The sequence below is a fragment of the Tursiops truncatus genome, chromosome 15 (genome assembly GCF_011762595.2).
Source record: "Tursiops truncatus isolate mTurTru1 chromosome 15, mTurTru1.mat.Y, whole genome shotgun sequence".
Taxonomy (NCBI): Eukaryota; Metazoa; Chordata; class Mammalia; order Artiodactyla; family Delphinidae; genus Tursiops; species Tursiops truncatus.
The window spans coordinates 29100045-29114362 of record NC_047048.1 but is presented as its reverse complement, the minus strand read 5'-3'; the positions used below and the strand labels follow the sequence as shown (position 1 = coordinate 29114362).

Here is a 14318-nt window from a genome sequence, read left to right as displayed (position 1 = left end):
ATTGGAGGTCAGTTTAGACAAATCCTCTGAAAAGCAACTTCCCAGAAAAAACATTCTGAGTTCAATCTCGTGCTGTCCAGTAAACGGTAATAAAAGCAAAGGAAGGGGTACCCCCAGACACTCAGCACATACACACCCTGTCATTGCCAGGCTTTGTTGGCCTCTTGCAGTTCTGCTCCAAAGCCAGCCAGTAGCATGTGGTCCTTCCCATATTTCCTAGGTAACCAGCAAGGGCATCTTTCTCCTCTTTCCCTTAACCTTCTTCTGAAGGCTTTCTTATCATCCCCTTCCCCTCTTTTTATTGTCTGGCCTCACCGTGATTGCTGGAATGTTGACCACAGAGGACAACTGAGAAAATCCTTGACCTTGGAAAGTCAAAGACTGTTGGGAGGTCATGCCTGTCATTTCCCTGAAAAGCACTTTGTTTACCAAATACTAATCAGATTAGAATGCCCATCATCCTGGGAAGTTGATGAATTATGGCTGTTATTTAAAAAAATCAAGTGTGTCAGAGTACTGGGGAAGCTCACAGGTTGGGCCAGAGTTGTCATATCAAGGGACGGAGGTTGACGTCCTTGGGTCCTGAGAGTCCTCGGGCCTCTCCTGCACATTTGCATCGTGGTGCAGCCATCACCACCTTCCAGCCCCAGAATGCTTCATTATCCCAAACTGTAACTGTACCCACAAAACATCTCCCCATTTTCCCTCCCTCCTGCCCCTGGCAGCCACTACTCTGCTTCCTGGCTCTATGAATTTGACTAGTCCGGGTGCCTCTTATAAGTGGAATCAATACAGTATTTGTCTTTTTATGACTGGCTTATTTCACTGAGCATCATGTCCACAAGATTCATCCATGTTGTAACATGTGGCAGGATTTTCTTCCTTTTTAAATCTGAACGATATTTCATTTTTTGGACATACTACATTTTGCTTATCCTTCCATGCATTGGTGGGCACCTGGGTTGCTTCCGCCTTTTGGCTACTGTGAATAATGCTGCTGTGAATATGGATGTGCAGATCCTCTTTTGCTTTTGGAGGTTTTTGTGGAAACAGTAGAGGCCAAGGAGGGCCCAGTCAGGGCCTGCTGAAGCCAGAGGAGCTGGACATTTGGGTTCTTGCTCCCAGCCTGGCAGCTTCACAGGCATGTCCCTCCACTCCCAGAGGCTCAAAACTCAGTGGTGTGAGGGGTCCCCCCACCAGCAGGCTCGGGTGCTGGAGCCTTCACGATCATGGGCCACGGTGCCTGGCACAGGAGCTGATATCGCACAGATGCTCCTTTACACGACACAGCTGACGGGCAGAGCTGGAAGAGGCGCCTACAGCAGCCAGGGGCAGAGCCCACCTCCTGACCCCTCTGCGCCTCAGTTTCCCTTCCGTAAGCTGCCGAGATTCCTCTAGATCAGCATTGCCCCAACTGTGGACATGGAGATGGCTTTGGGTGGGACAGAGAGGGCCTTGAACACCATAGTGTGAGGATTTTTGCCGAGAGCTCAGCTTCAGGGGAGCCTCGTGGTGGGTGTATGTGTCTGACACCCCCTCACTTTCCCTCATCTCCCCTTTCCATGCGCACAACAGGCCTCAGCACTGTTTTGTTTATTCATCGTGTGTATATTTCCACAGTTGCTTTCTGTTTATACTGGTTTTATGCTGATTGTAGCAATTGCTAAAAATATTTTATTTGAAAATAATTTCAAATGTATAAAAAGTGAAAAAAAGCAAAAATAGTATAAAGAACACCTGTTTACATCTGGAGGCACATGATGCCCTTCTGTCTGTCCTTCGTAGGTGATGTTAATTTTGGCCACCTGGTTAAGGTAAGGCCTAGATTCTGCACTGTATTGTTACTTTCCCTTTTCTTAGCAACTAATTAGCAATCCATGGGGAAACACTTGGAGATAATGCAGATATCCTGTGCCTCATTAAAATTCTCCCTTAGAACCCTCCTGCACTGTTGGTGGGGATGTATTGGGTTGGCCAAAAATTTCATTTGGTTTTTTCCATAAGATGGCTCCAGTAGTGCTTAGTTGTCTTTAACTTCATTTGAAACAATTTTGTTAGATTGTATTGTGATAGCTGTCATATCAGTGTGCATTTAAAAAAAAACTTACCAAAATTGGTGAATTTTTGTGTAGACATTTTAATATTGAAGATGGAAGAAAAAAGCAACATTTTCGGCATATTATGCTTTATTATTTCAAGAAAGGTAAAAACACAACTGAAACGCAAAAAAAAAAGATTTATGCAGTGTATGGAGAAGGTGCTGTGACTGATCGAACATATCAAAAGTGGTTTGTGAAGTTTAGTGCTGGAGATTTCTTGCTGGACGATGCTCCAGGGTTGGGTAGACCAGTTGAAGTTGATAGAGATCAAATCGAGACATTAATTGAGAACAGACAACGTTATACCACACGGGAGATAGCCGACCTACTCAAAATAACCAAATCAAGCGTTGAAAATCATTTGCACCAGCTTGGTTACGTTAATCGCTTTTGTGTTTGGGTTCCACGTAAGTTAAGCGGAAAAAAACCTTCTTGACCGTATTTCCTCATGCGATTCTCTACTTAAACGTAAGGAAAGCATTCTGTTTTTAAAGCAAATTGTGACAGGCAGTGAAAAGTGGATGCTGTACAATAATGTGGAACGGAAGAGACCGTGGGGCAAGCAAAATGAACCACCACCCGCCACACCAAAGGCTGGTCTTCATCCAAAGAAGGTGATGTTGTGTATATGGTGTGATTGGAAGGGAGTCCTCTATGACCTTTTTCCAGAAAACCAAACAATTAATTCCAACAAATACTACTCCCATTTAGGCCAACTGAAAGCAGCAAAAAAGCATCGAGAATTAGTCAACAGAAAACGCATAATCTTCCATCAGGATAATGCAAGACTGCATGTTTCTTCGATGACCAGGCAAAAACTGTTATATCTTGGCTGGTAAGTTCCAATTCATCTGCAATATTCACCAGACATTGCACCTTCAGATTTCCATTTATTTCGGTCTTTACAAAATTCTCCTCATGGAAAAATTTTCAATTCCCTGGAGACTGTAAAAGGCACCTGGAACAGTTCTTTGCTCAAAAAGATAAAAAGTTTTGGGAAGATGGAATTATGAAGCTGCCTGAAAAATGGCAGAAGGTGGGGAACAAAATGGTAAATATGTTGTTCAATAAAGTTCTTGGTGAAAATGAAAAATGTGTCTTTTATTTTTACTTTAAAAACCGAAGGAGCCTTTTGGCCAACCCAATAAACTGGGTGCAGCCACTGTGGAAAACAGTATGGATATTCCTTTAAAAACTAAAAATAGTTTTACCATATGAACCAGCAATCCCACTCCTGGGCATACATCCAGAAAGAACAAAAATCCTGATTGGAAAAGATACACATACCCCAATGTTCATAACAGCACTATTTACAATACCCAAGACATGGAAGCAACCTAAGTGTTCATTAGCAGATGAATGGATAAAGATGTGGTGTATATGTGCAATGGAATATTACTCAGCCATAAAAAAGAATGAAATAATGCCACTTGCAGCAACACAGATGGACCTAGAGATTATCATACTAAGTGAAGTAAGTCAGACAGAGAAAGACAAATATCATATATCCCTTATACATGGAATCTAAAAAATGCAAATGAACTTATTTACAAGACAGACTCACAGACATAGAAAACAAACTTATGGTTACAAAAGGGTAAGTGGTGGGGAGGGATAAATTAAGAGTATGAGATCAACAGATATACACAACGGGACCTACTGTATAGCATGGGGAACTATATATTCAATATCTTGTAATACCCTGTAATGAAAAAGAATCTGAAAAAGAATATATATATGTTCAAGAATATATATATGTGTGTGTACTTTGCTGTACACCTGAAACTAACATAATATTGTAAGTCAACCATACTTAAGTTAAAAAAAACTCCCCCTTAGATATGGCATTCATTGATGATTCTTGCTGACCCAGTCTTTACCAGGATGGTGGTACAATGTTGGTTTTCCAGTGTCAGCACTCGGTATTCCATTGTAAGCAAGATTCCTCCCTTCCTCCCACTCATTTATTTATTTATCTATCTCTTCTTGGCACAGACTCATGGATTCCAGTTTTTTAGTGGTTTATATTTCATTACTGTGTTTAACTAATTTGATACTCAAATCATCCCAGATTTGGCCCTTGAGAACCCTTTCAAGCTGGCTCCTATGTCTTTGTGATCTGCCCCCATCATTTTTTTTCAATCAGTCCTGACACTTTCTGTCATAACAAGGTATTCAAGGTTCATTTCCCACCTACTGTGCCCTTCCTCAGGGTTAATTTCTCTGAAAAGCCCTGGTTCCTTTCAATGGGTGATGGTATTAGAGGCCAAGATCTGGGCACCAGATGTGCTCATGACTACATGGGGTGTCTTGCTTTTTGGCCCTTTCAATGCACAGAGCTAGGAAATATATGCGTGTATGTATACAAAATACACATTACCGATTCCTCCAATTCCAGTCAATTCCCAGAGGGTCCTTTCTTGCCTTCTCCCCCTCCAGATTTGGATGTCTCTTCTTCTACAGCGAGAGCCCTGGCTCCCAGTGACATCAAAACATTTACTTACGATTTGCTCAATCTATAATACATCTTTTAAAAGTTCCAGAACTGTTCATTGTTTGATAAATAAAGAGTTCAGGGTTGTTTGCAGTTTCCTGCTCCCCACCACCACCAAATACTTCATGTATCCCCAGTCCACAAATTGAGGGTATAGAGTCAAGTATTGTGTCATGAACTACTTGGATCTGTCTGCCTTGCCTTTCTTTTCCCCCTTCAGGATAGGTATGGTATTCATTTGAAATATATTTTGGTCTTTTTTTTTGTTGTTTGTTTGTTTGTTTTAGTTTAGGGTTCTCCCTTCTCATTCATATTGATTTAATTTCTTTTTTTTAATAATTTGGAATGTTAACAAACTCAAAACTTTTGCAAAAGGGTTTGTACAAAGAAGTGTCCTTCCTCCCACATTCTCTCCATCCTGTTCCCCTCCCTCTTGTAGATAACTAACTTATTGTTCTCTGGAATATCCTTCCTGCACTTCTTTGTGTAAAAAGCAGCAGAGGTAGGTAATGCTTCCTTATTTTCCCTTCTTTCTTACATGCAGGGTGTAGCCCACGGTGTATGCTCTTTGGCACTTGGCTCTCTTCACTTAGCACTATCTCCGGAAATCACTCCGTATCAGTTCACCAGCGATCTTCCTCATTCCTTTCCCAGCTGCACTGTGCATACCATAGTTGATTCAACCAATCTTTATGCTCAGACATTTAGGTAGTTTCCAGTATTTTGCAATTACAAGTAATAGTGCACTGAATACCCTTGTAAGTGTGCATTTTTATATCGTTGGAGGTGTATCTTCCAGATAAATTCCTGTGAGTGGGATTGCTCAATTGAAGGATATAGGAGTGATTTAAAGTTTTCGTTGAAAATGTATTTAAGTAAAAAAAAAAAAAAAAGTGGGAGTTCAAATAAAATGATTAATAACAAATAGTACAAGCAACACACAGACATGGCAGGAATTGTAAAGGCAGGCAAATGACTGAAGTTTGAGCAAAACTGGGCTAGAGTGTTGCTGCAGTCCCTTCAGACTCCAAAACAGAAACCTGGTGGGGTGGGAGCTCATGGTAAAGAACCTAATAACTGAGGGGCAGATGGAGCCCCCTGGGAATTCATCGTCAGCACCTGGGTCCTGGCCTCAGGGACCATCAGTGGAAATCTGTGTCCACGTGAGCCCACTGTTCTGCTTTCCCTGGTGGCGGCAGCGTGACGAATGCACCTTGGGAGGGGAGCTAGGCCTCTCTGAGGCGGGTGTAGTGTCAGCAGAGAGGTGTGGCAGTGGGGGCCCACAAGGCTGTGCAGAACCATGCCGGACCTCCTGGTGTGGCATAAAGAGGGGTGCCCTTTGACCCTCGATCACCAAGACAGGCCAGATGCTCTTCGGCAGCCACTTTTGAAGATGGCTGTAGAATCCATTTTGGAACGGTGAGAATCTGGCGAGACCCTCTCCTCAAAAACCTATTACCCACTCCTCTCATGCCCACATAGCATTTTGCATACAGTTGCAGGGAGCTGGCAGACCTAGGTAAGCATCACTACTTGTAAGAGTTGTTTGGATAAAATTGTTTAAAAGAAGGGGAAAAACCTGTTTGGCTTTGAAAGAAGCATTGTGTACTTTACCTAGAAAACTAAGTGGAGCAGCTCATCCCACAGCCATGCCAGCTGGAGGAGGAGTATGTCGGGGGGAACAGGGGCGCAGCTGTGAGAACCAGGGTGCCACAGCCGAGGTTCAGAAACCTCGTTGTGCATGGAGATTCCCTTGTGGGCCTGGTTCTGCACCAGGACATGACCTAGGAGGTGGGAGGGGGAGCAGGCTTGGCTTCTGCTGCTGCTTTTCTAGCTGTGTTGAGTCATACTTCTGGGTTTCTGTTTCTTCAGATTCAGTATTCAGGACCAAACTAGTGGTTTTCAGGCCATTGTGTGGGAAGCTCCAGAATTCCAGAAAGGAGCTTTAGGGGCCTCTGTGGAGGCCGTGAGGGAACCCGTGGTTGGAGATGTTCGGGCACCCACCCACCCACTCTGTACTTGGAGCAGCTCTGCTCTCACCTCGTACCATGGTGGTGCCCTGGGAAGTTGTCATTCAGAATTAACATGCACCTGCTCAGCAAAGTTTGGTGAGCACTCGACTGGATTGTCTTTAACCTCTCCTCTATTCCAGAATTCTCAGAGTCCAGGGAGATTAAGAAGCCAAAAAGGGACAACCATGTCACAGCAGGTGGAGGCACTAGGACTTGGCCCCGGAACCTTGGGGAGTCCTTGGAGCTGAGTTCCTGCTGTGTCAGCCAGGCAGTCGAGGAGGAAGGGGGCCTCGCAGCAGTATGGGAAGCAGGTCAAAGGTCACAGGGCAGAAGCCGGAGACTGGCACCATCATCTCACTTAGTAGTCTTCAGATGTCTTTGATGACACGCCCTAGTAGTAAACAGAAGTAAATGCATAATTGAGCATGCATCTCCCCAATAGATATACATTTATTATAAACTGTACATATCTGTATTAATGTACAAATGTTATGTACATCATAACACAGAGTAGATTTTTAAAAGATGATAATTAAAAGAGGTACTGCCTAGCGAATCATCTGGCATACCCACTGAAGTGTGTCTGCGCCCCACTTTGGAGAAGACGGGGGTAGTTGGGCGGCATCTGAAGGAGGCTGGTGGAGGGGAGGATGCGAGTACGAGAGAGAATGGTGCTTCTCAGACAGCAGTCTGCAGCGCCTCCTGCCCTTTGCCGTGGCCGCAGGCTGCGTGGACTGCTGTTTACTCCGTAGCTCTTGGTGAATTGATTCACTTGTTTTTTCTTAAATTTAGCTTCATCCTAAGCAGTAACATCCACAAAAGAACAGGTTTTATGTGCAGCTAGAATTTTCTTCTAATGCACATTAAAATAAATACAAAACTATGCAGGCACATTCCACTTAAAAATCATGTGTCAGCCCCCACCTGTGTGAGAGGGTCGGCCCTGTGGGAGACTCTGATCTGTGGTGTCTGACTCCAGACCACATTGGGAGGGAAGGGCCTGGTGCAGGCAAGCCCCCTCCTCCGGGTCCGGGCCCACATGGGCATGTGGGGATGCAGTCCTCAAGCCAGAGGATAGTTGCAAGCACGGTCACGCCTAACAGAGTCCCAGAAAGGTGGCGAGGATGCGACATCCCCCGGTGAAGCCACTGTGCACACACTGATCGCAGGCTGAGTGGGGCGCCCTGCACGCCACAGCTGCCGTGCATCATTGCCAGCCCTGCCTGCCGCCAAAACCACCCCCGGTGGCCTGTCATCCATTGCTCCACTCCAGAGATGTGTAGTGAGCACTTGCCGTGTGCCAGGCCCTGGACTAGACACTGGAGTTCTGGTGGAGAACAAGACAGATAAGGCAGCTACTCTCAGGAAGCCCACATCCTAGTTGGGGAAGGCAGACAAGAAACAAGCAAACCAGTAAATAGAAAATAGAAAATCCAGATGCAGGTTTCCCCCCCGGGATCCAAAAGTAGAGCGGTCCTATGAAACCTTTTGGAGGACAAGATGGCGTAAAGCCAAGACGCAATTACCTTAGGACACATCTTGGTAACAGATTCACAAAATAAATGGAGGTAAAGCACCTGTGCTTCCAGACACAGTTCAGAGCTACGGCAGCTTGACGCTGAGGTGCTGAGTGGGGTTCCCGGGAAGGAGCTTGGCGGGGCCGCTCCCGCTGCATGGGGTGCCTGACGCCTCTATAACGGTTGCTGCAACACCAACGCTCAATGCTATTTCTGCTTTTTGCCTATTTTTGTAAAAGGGAAAATCCTTTTCAGGTTTCTTTTGGTTAGAAAAAGAGGTACTAATGTAGGTCTTTCATAAAAGCGAAGTGGCCTAAAGCAAACTTTTCGAAAAGGTGGGGATACCTGTAGCTATACATGCTATAAAGTAAAATCAAGATGGGGGGAGGGGACAGATCTATACAGGAGAATTCCCAGTAATTTATGTAGCTGTTCCTCCCTCAGGGAGACAGAACAGAACTCCTTAATCCTTAAGTGTGGGCTGTGCTTAATGACTTGCTTCCAAAGGGTGTGGGATGCAAGGAGGAGGAAAAGTCACTTTACAGTGGAGAAACTTGACCAACATTCTCTTGGCCAAATGATTCAGATGAACATCCACAGCCATAAGTCATGTCAATAGCCTGTGCCCTTGATAGGATGTGATGAGAGGAGCACTTCCCCTCTGCGGTCTTCCTCCCAGAAACCCATAACCCCAGTCTAATTATCAGAAAAACGTCAGTCAGAATGCCCCAGATTGAGGGGCATGCTACAAAATGAGGACCAGTCTCCTCAAACTATAAGGAAGGAAGGTCTGAGAAACTGTCACAACCGAGAGGAGCCTAAGGAGATATGACAGCTGGGTATAACGTGATATCCAGGATGGGATCCTAGAATAGAAAAAGGATATTAGGGAGAAACTAAGGAAGTCTGAATGAAGTATGGAGTTTAGTTCATGATAACTAAAAGAGGTAAAGGAAAAACCAGTGGGGAGGGTGTCTGAGAAGACGTCTCTGAGATGGTGATGTTTGAACTGAGCCCCGAATAATGTGATTGAGTTGTGCCTGGGTAGGGAGGACTGGGGTGAGAGCGTTCCAGGCAGAGCAGACAGCTCTGTAAAGATACTGGGGCAGAAACAAACTCACTCCGGTCAAAGACAAGTGGGAAGGAAGCTCAGCACAGCTGGCAGGGCGGGGACGGCCCTGAGGTGAGATCAGAGGTGGACGGGGGCCAGGCCGTGCGAGGCCTTCATACCATGAATGGCATTTGGATTCCATCCTGAGTGTGATGGGAAGGCAGAAGGGGACCTGGGCTAATTTCCACTTAAAATCACTTGGTTCGGTGTGGACCACAAACTAAGGGGGCGAGAAGAGAAGCAGAAGCCACGTGGGAGGCACGAGTCCAGGGGAAGACGATGACAAGGCCGTGGCAGAGCCCAGCTCCACGGCCCATCATTCCTGAACAGAGATGCAGATTCACATTTCATCCTCTGTTTCCCCTCATCATGTCTCCCGAAGATGGGGGGCATTACCTGAACCCTGGGTTCTAAGAACTAGGTATTTGAAGGTCCACACCTGTGCATCAAGGAACTCTATAACAGGACACCTCACGGCGCAACAACCGTCCACCTCTAACTCAGGATGTTTTCCTTTGTTGGTTCAGACCTTTTTCTCAAAATGAAAGTGTACACCGTGCTCAAGTCAGGTGCTACAAAAGTTGCCCCTACTTAATTGGGAAAAATAAAACGGGGTCCCTCCCCCTCTCTGCTTTCTGGAAGTTGTTAAGTGGGAAGGGAAAACAAACGCTTCAGTCATGTCAGAGCCTTTCTACAGTGTAAACAGTTTCAGAATATTTTCAGTGAATTTGGTTATGTTTTATTAACCACGTGTCATTTCTTCCACGCTCCTCAACTCCTCTGGGAAGGAAGCATGGTATCAATAAAGTAGAATAAATAACTGTTGAAGAAAAAAATCTTGAAATAAATCATTGCGATCTGTGCTTTCTTGTCAAAATCAGGGCCCCATTTCTCAACGCTACCAAGATGAAAGGAGAGAGAGGTTCAGGCCTCGGTCTTATTTCCCCCCAGCGTGCGTATTGCAGGGGCCCCACCACCGCCGTCGAGCGTTTGCTGGACGCGTGCGGAGCAGTCTGCCAGGCTCCTTCTTGAGCACGAGAGTATCTGTAAAGCTCGGTCTGGGGCCGTGTGGGCTCATCCTGGTGTCTTGTGTTTGCTTCCAGAGATAGAGATGGTAATCATGGAGCGCAGCAAGCTCCTGGAGCTGGCGCCCAGCACCTCGGTGCAGGAGCAGAACACCACGGACGAGGAGAAGAGCGCCGCCACTGGCCTGGACAGCGTCCAGTGGAGCAGGTAGTCGCCGGGGCTGCGGGAGGGCTGCCCCCGAGCCAGCCATCGGGGGCTGGGGGTAGGGCACCGCTGCTCAGTCTCTGGGATGTTGTGGAAGGGGGTGCCTTGGCCGGGTGCCCACAGAGGATAAGCCAGGCCTCTTCCTGCCCCCGGCCCCTGCCGATGGCCTCTTCTGCCTCCCGGCCAAGCCGTTATGCTTCTCCACCAGAGACACGGCTCCTCTCGAGAGGCCATAGGGACAGAGCTGGCCCTCAAGGCCGTGGTATTCGCCCCTTGGAATGAATGACCGAGGCATGGCACTACCACCCCAAGCACTTCGGTGCTGGGCCGCGTCCTAACGAGTGTGGCCTTGTACCAGCCGCTCCTGGCCATACTCTGCTGTTCCCAGAAAGGATCCCCTTGGGGGAAGCGTTTGGATTTCATTCATTTGCTGCCGCCACGTGCACCACCGTCCGTAGGGCCTGACCTCGTGACTCAGCCGGCACGATTTAATGCTGGATTTAACGCTGCTGTCCACCTTCAACTTCTTGCCTGATTGTTCATTTCAGTGATGGCTGCCCAAACTACATCCTCTGAAAGCTTCCAGATGCCACATTGCCTGCAGCCTTGCTGTAGCACCACCCCTTCCAGAAGGAATTGGGTGGAGGGCTGCTCCTGAGGTTGCAGCAAACTGTTAGGAGGGCTTCTTCATCCTTATCAGATGGCCCTACTGCGCAGATGCCTGCAATAACCTCCTAATCCCATATTAGTGGTAATAAATGCACAGCAACGTGGTTTCTCTGTCAGCCTGCAAGGCATTCACTTCCTGAACTCTCACGGTGGGGTGGATGAAACACACACACGCGCGCGCGCGCGCGCACACACACACACACACACACACACACATCCTATTTATTAATGCAACTTAAAGACTCGAAGCAGGCTAATTTTTTCCTCTGCGTCTTGTTTACCTCTTTCCTGGCACGTGTTTCAATTGCCTAACAGACAGGATTAATTTTTATCAGTTGCACAGGGGAGCCACTTTTAGTTTTGGTTAAATAAAAGTCATTGCAGCACAATGTGGGCCGTCAGTTGTACTGACAAGGACCTTTCTGATTTTGTGTTGTGACCACAAAATGTGACACCTGAAGCTCTGAAAATTAAGAAAATCATTCTAAACACAGAAAGGGAGGGGGAAGCAACCTTTAGGTGCTTGCATGGCTTTAATTTGAATATGAATCATTGAAAAACCAAAACTGACATGTCGTGGGGGTTGCTTAGGCTAATGTAGGCGCATCTACTTAATAGAATATTAGCGGCTGCCTTTCCATGAATACTGTCATGATGTGTTCAGTTTCTTAGGATCTAATAAATGGAAACAGCACGTATTTTGCATAGTATGGTAATACTGTAGCTTTCCTAAAGGAGGAAAAATACCCATGTATTGTCAAAAACAAAAAGTCAACCGACCAGAAAGTTACGTTGGAGTGTTGGAGTTGAGACTTCTTTTTTTCCTGAATTTTAATGAAGAGAGGGGTTTTCTTAGAGTTGATTGAGATTGTTTCTTAACTTTCGGTGACCTTGTCATCTTCTACCACGTGGTTCATAATGGAAGCTGATCCTGTGTCCTAAGTTGGGCCACATGCAGATTTGTGACCCCCAGGGACTCTGGGCAGGAGCTGCGCTCTGTTCTGAGACCAGGTGCTAGGGAGAGACTGTCCCTGGTGGAGAGTTGCCAATACCTTTGCAAAGGTATTGAGTTGTTGGCTGTCAGAGACACCGCCACGGACTTCTGTCCTCTCACCTGCACTGAGCCAGGAGGAGGGCACTGAGGGTGAGGGAGGGGACAGTTTGTCCTTGACATGAATTGGATCTTGACATTGGTCTATTTGTCCAAAGAAACAGCATAGTACAAAGTGGAACTGTCCTTATATTTGCCATACACTGTGGGCTGTATCTGCATTCATGGTTAAATACAGGCGTAAGAAACCAGAAACCATTCACAACATTCTCTCTTTTCTTTAAAAAAAAAAAAAAATCCTTTTAAAATTTAAAAAGTAATATACATTCAGAAAATGTAAAAAAGCTTGAAAAGTATAAAGAAGGGAAAAAAGCTCTCCATAATTCAAAGGCAGCTGTTATTAGCATTTTGGTGATTTCCTGCCAGTCAGTTTTCAGTGCCAATATAGTGGGAATTCTGCCCTTCTTCTCCCCAATAGCTTATACCCCCAATAGCCATGTATATTACTTTTTATTCTTGGTTTTCTCTAATATCAAACCCCAAGCATCTTTTTCACTTTATTGTACTCTTAGTAAACAAAATTCTAATGGCTTCATAATACTTCGTCTCATGCAAGATGGTATATCCACTGAGCCCTCCCTCTGCTACTGGGCATTTGGTTATTCTTATTATTCCCAAAGGAAAATACAGTCCAAATTCCAAGCAGCTGGCTTACAAGAAAGTGTTTTATACTTTATCCTGCTCTTACGTTTGGAAGCGTTATTGCTAGGGGCTTAGAAAAAAACAGATCCACACATGGCAAAACTATTCGCGCATTTGAATGGTGATGACAGATCGGGGGCTCCGGAGAAATAGAGCCTGAACATAAATGTTCCTTAAAAGTTTCTTCCTTTAATTTCTGTGTGTCACGTGTTTGTTTGAAATGTTATGACAAGTGCGTTTCACTGCTTCTGCATTTTTCAATATAATATTTTGAATCGGTGATACATTTGTGGAGTATCAAAATTCAAAAAAGTATAAAATGTTTTGCAGTGAATAGTCTCCCTGTTTCTCTGCTGCACCATCTCGCCCCCCCACCTCCCCGCCCAGTCAGCAGTGTTGACAGTAGCTTGTGTCCTTCCAGGGGTAAAGTGTGCCCTTGGTCACTCATCGAGTTGCTGTGTTCTCTTGGCTTCAACCTGGCATCCGGGGGCAGCCACAGACAGTCATGGGATCAGAGCCTCCTGCCTACAGGCCAGATCTGTGCATATTCTATTATCCTCGTGTTGAAGAGTCTTTCCGGGCCAGGCCCTTCACCTGGAAGGGCAGCATTTAGGGTGTGCGGTTTGTGATATTTGCAGCCGCTCTATAGATCTCACCCACAAAGCATCAGGCGAGAGACTTCCTATCGATCCCTTCCAGTCCGGGAAGGTCAGCCCAAGAAATCACTGGGCCAGGACCTGCCAAAGTGAGATCGTGGAGAAGTGCCCTTGGAATACTCAAAATAGAAATCCAACAGCAGCTCTCATGTAAGAGCACTTTCCACCCTGTGCCTGGGCCTGTGTTAAATGCCTCTCTGTTTTCATTTCACTTGAATCTTCACTGTAACCCCGAAGGGTTTAATCCCCACCTTGCAGATGGGGGAAAGCTTTAGGTAATGTACCCAAGGGTTTGCAGCTAAGTAGAGGCAGAATCAGAAGTCGAACCCAGGCAGTTCTTGCTCCAGGGTCCACATTCTAAAATTGTTCAGACTTGTTGGTACCTTGTCTGCTAGCGTGAGTCTATTACATTGCCCCGTTTTCTTCATTCTCTTGCCACTCTTTGAAGTGATGATGTGGCGTGTCCATTCTCTGTCTGCCCCCTGGCATGGAAGTGCCACAAGACCAGAGACTTGGTATCATTTATCCCCAGTGTCTGGGACAGTGGGTGAACGATGCCGAGTGATTAAGTGGTTGGTTCGTTCCTTAGTCGGTTTACCCTGGAGACGACAGCTTCGCACGGGCGGGGCCTGCCTCTCAGTCCCCTTTGTGTCCTCCAGGCCTGGTGCTGGACTGGGCACACAGCGGATGTGCTGCATGCTGGCGGTGGGGCTGTAAAGGGCTAAGGCAGCTGCTTCCCGTGTGCAGGTGAGGCTCGTGCGTGCCACGAGGCTCATG

General features: G+C 46.2%; 1 protein-coding gene across 7 annotated transcripts in view; it reads left to right on the top strand.

The window, feature by feature from the left end:
* Positions 1-14318, top strand: part of CLEC16A (C-type lectin domain containing 16A) — a 209475-nt gene that overhangs the window by 58774 nt on the left and 136383 nt on the right. For all 7 annotated transcript variants that reach the window (XR_012326118.1, XM_033840754.2, XM_073792306.1 and 4 more), the window contains exon 11: positions 10337-10466. Coding sequence is in view for 6 of the 7 variants with exons in the window: in XM_033840754.2 (XP_033696645.1) it covers positions 10337-10466 (130 nt within the window). In the remaining variant the exon portion in view is untranslated. The remainder of the gene's footprint in view (positions 1-10336; positions 10467-14318) is intronic.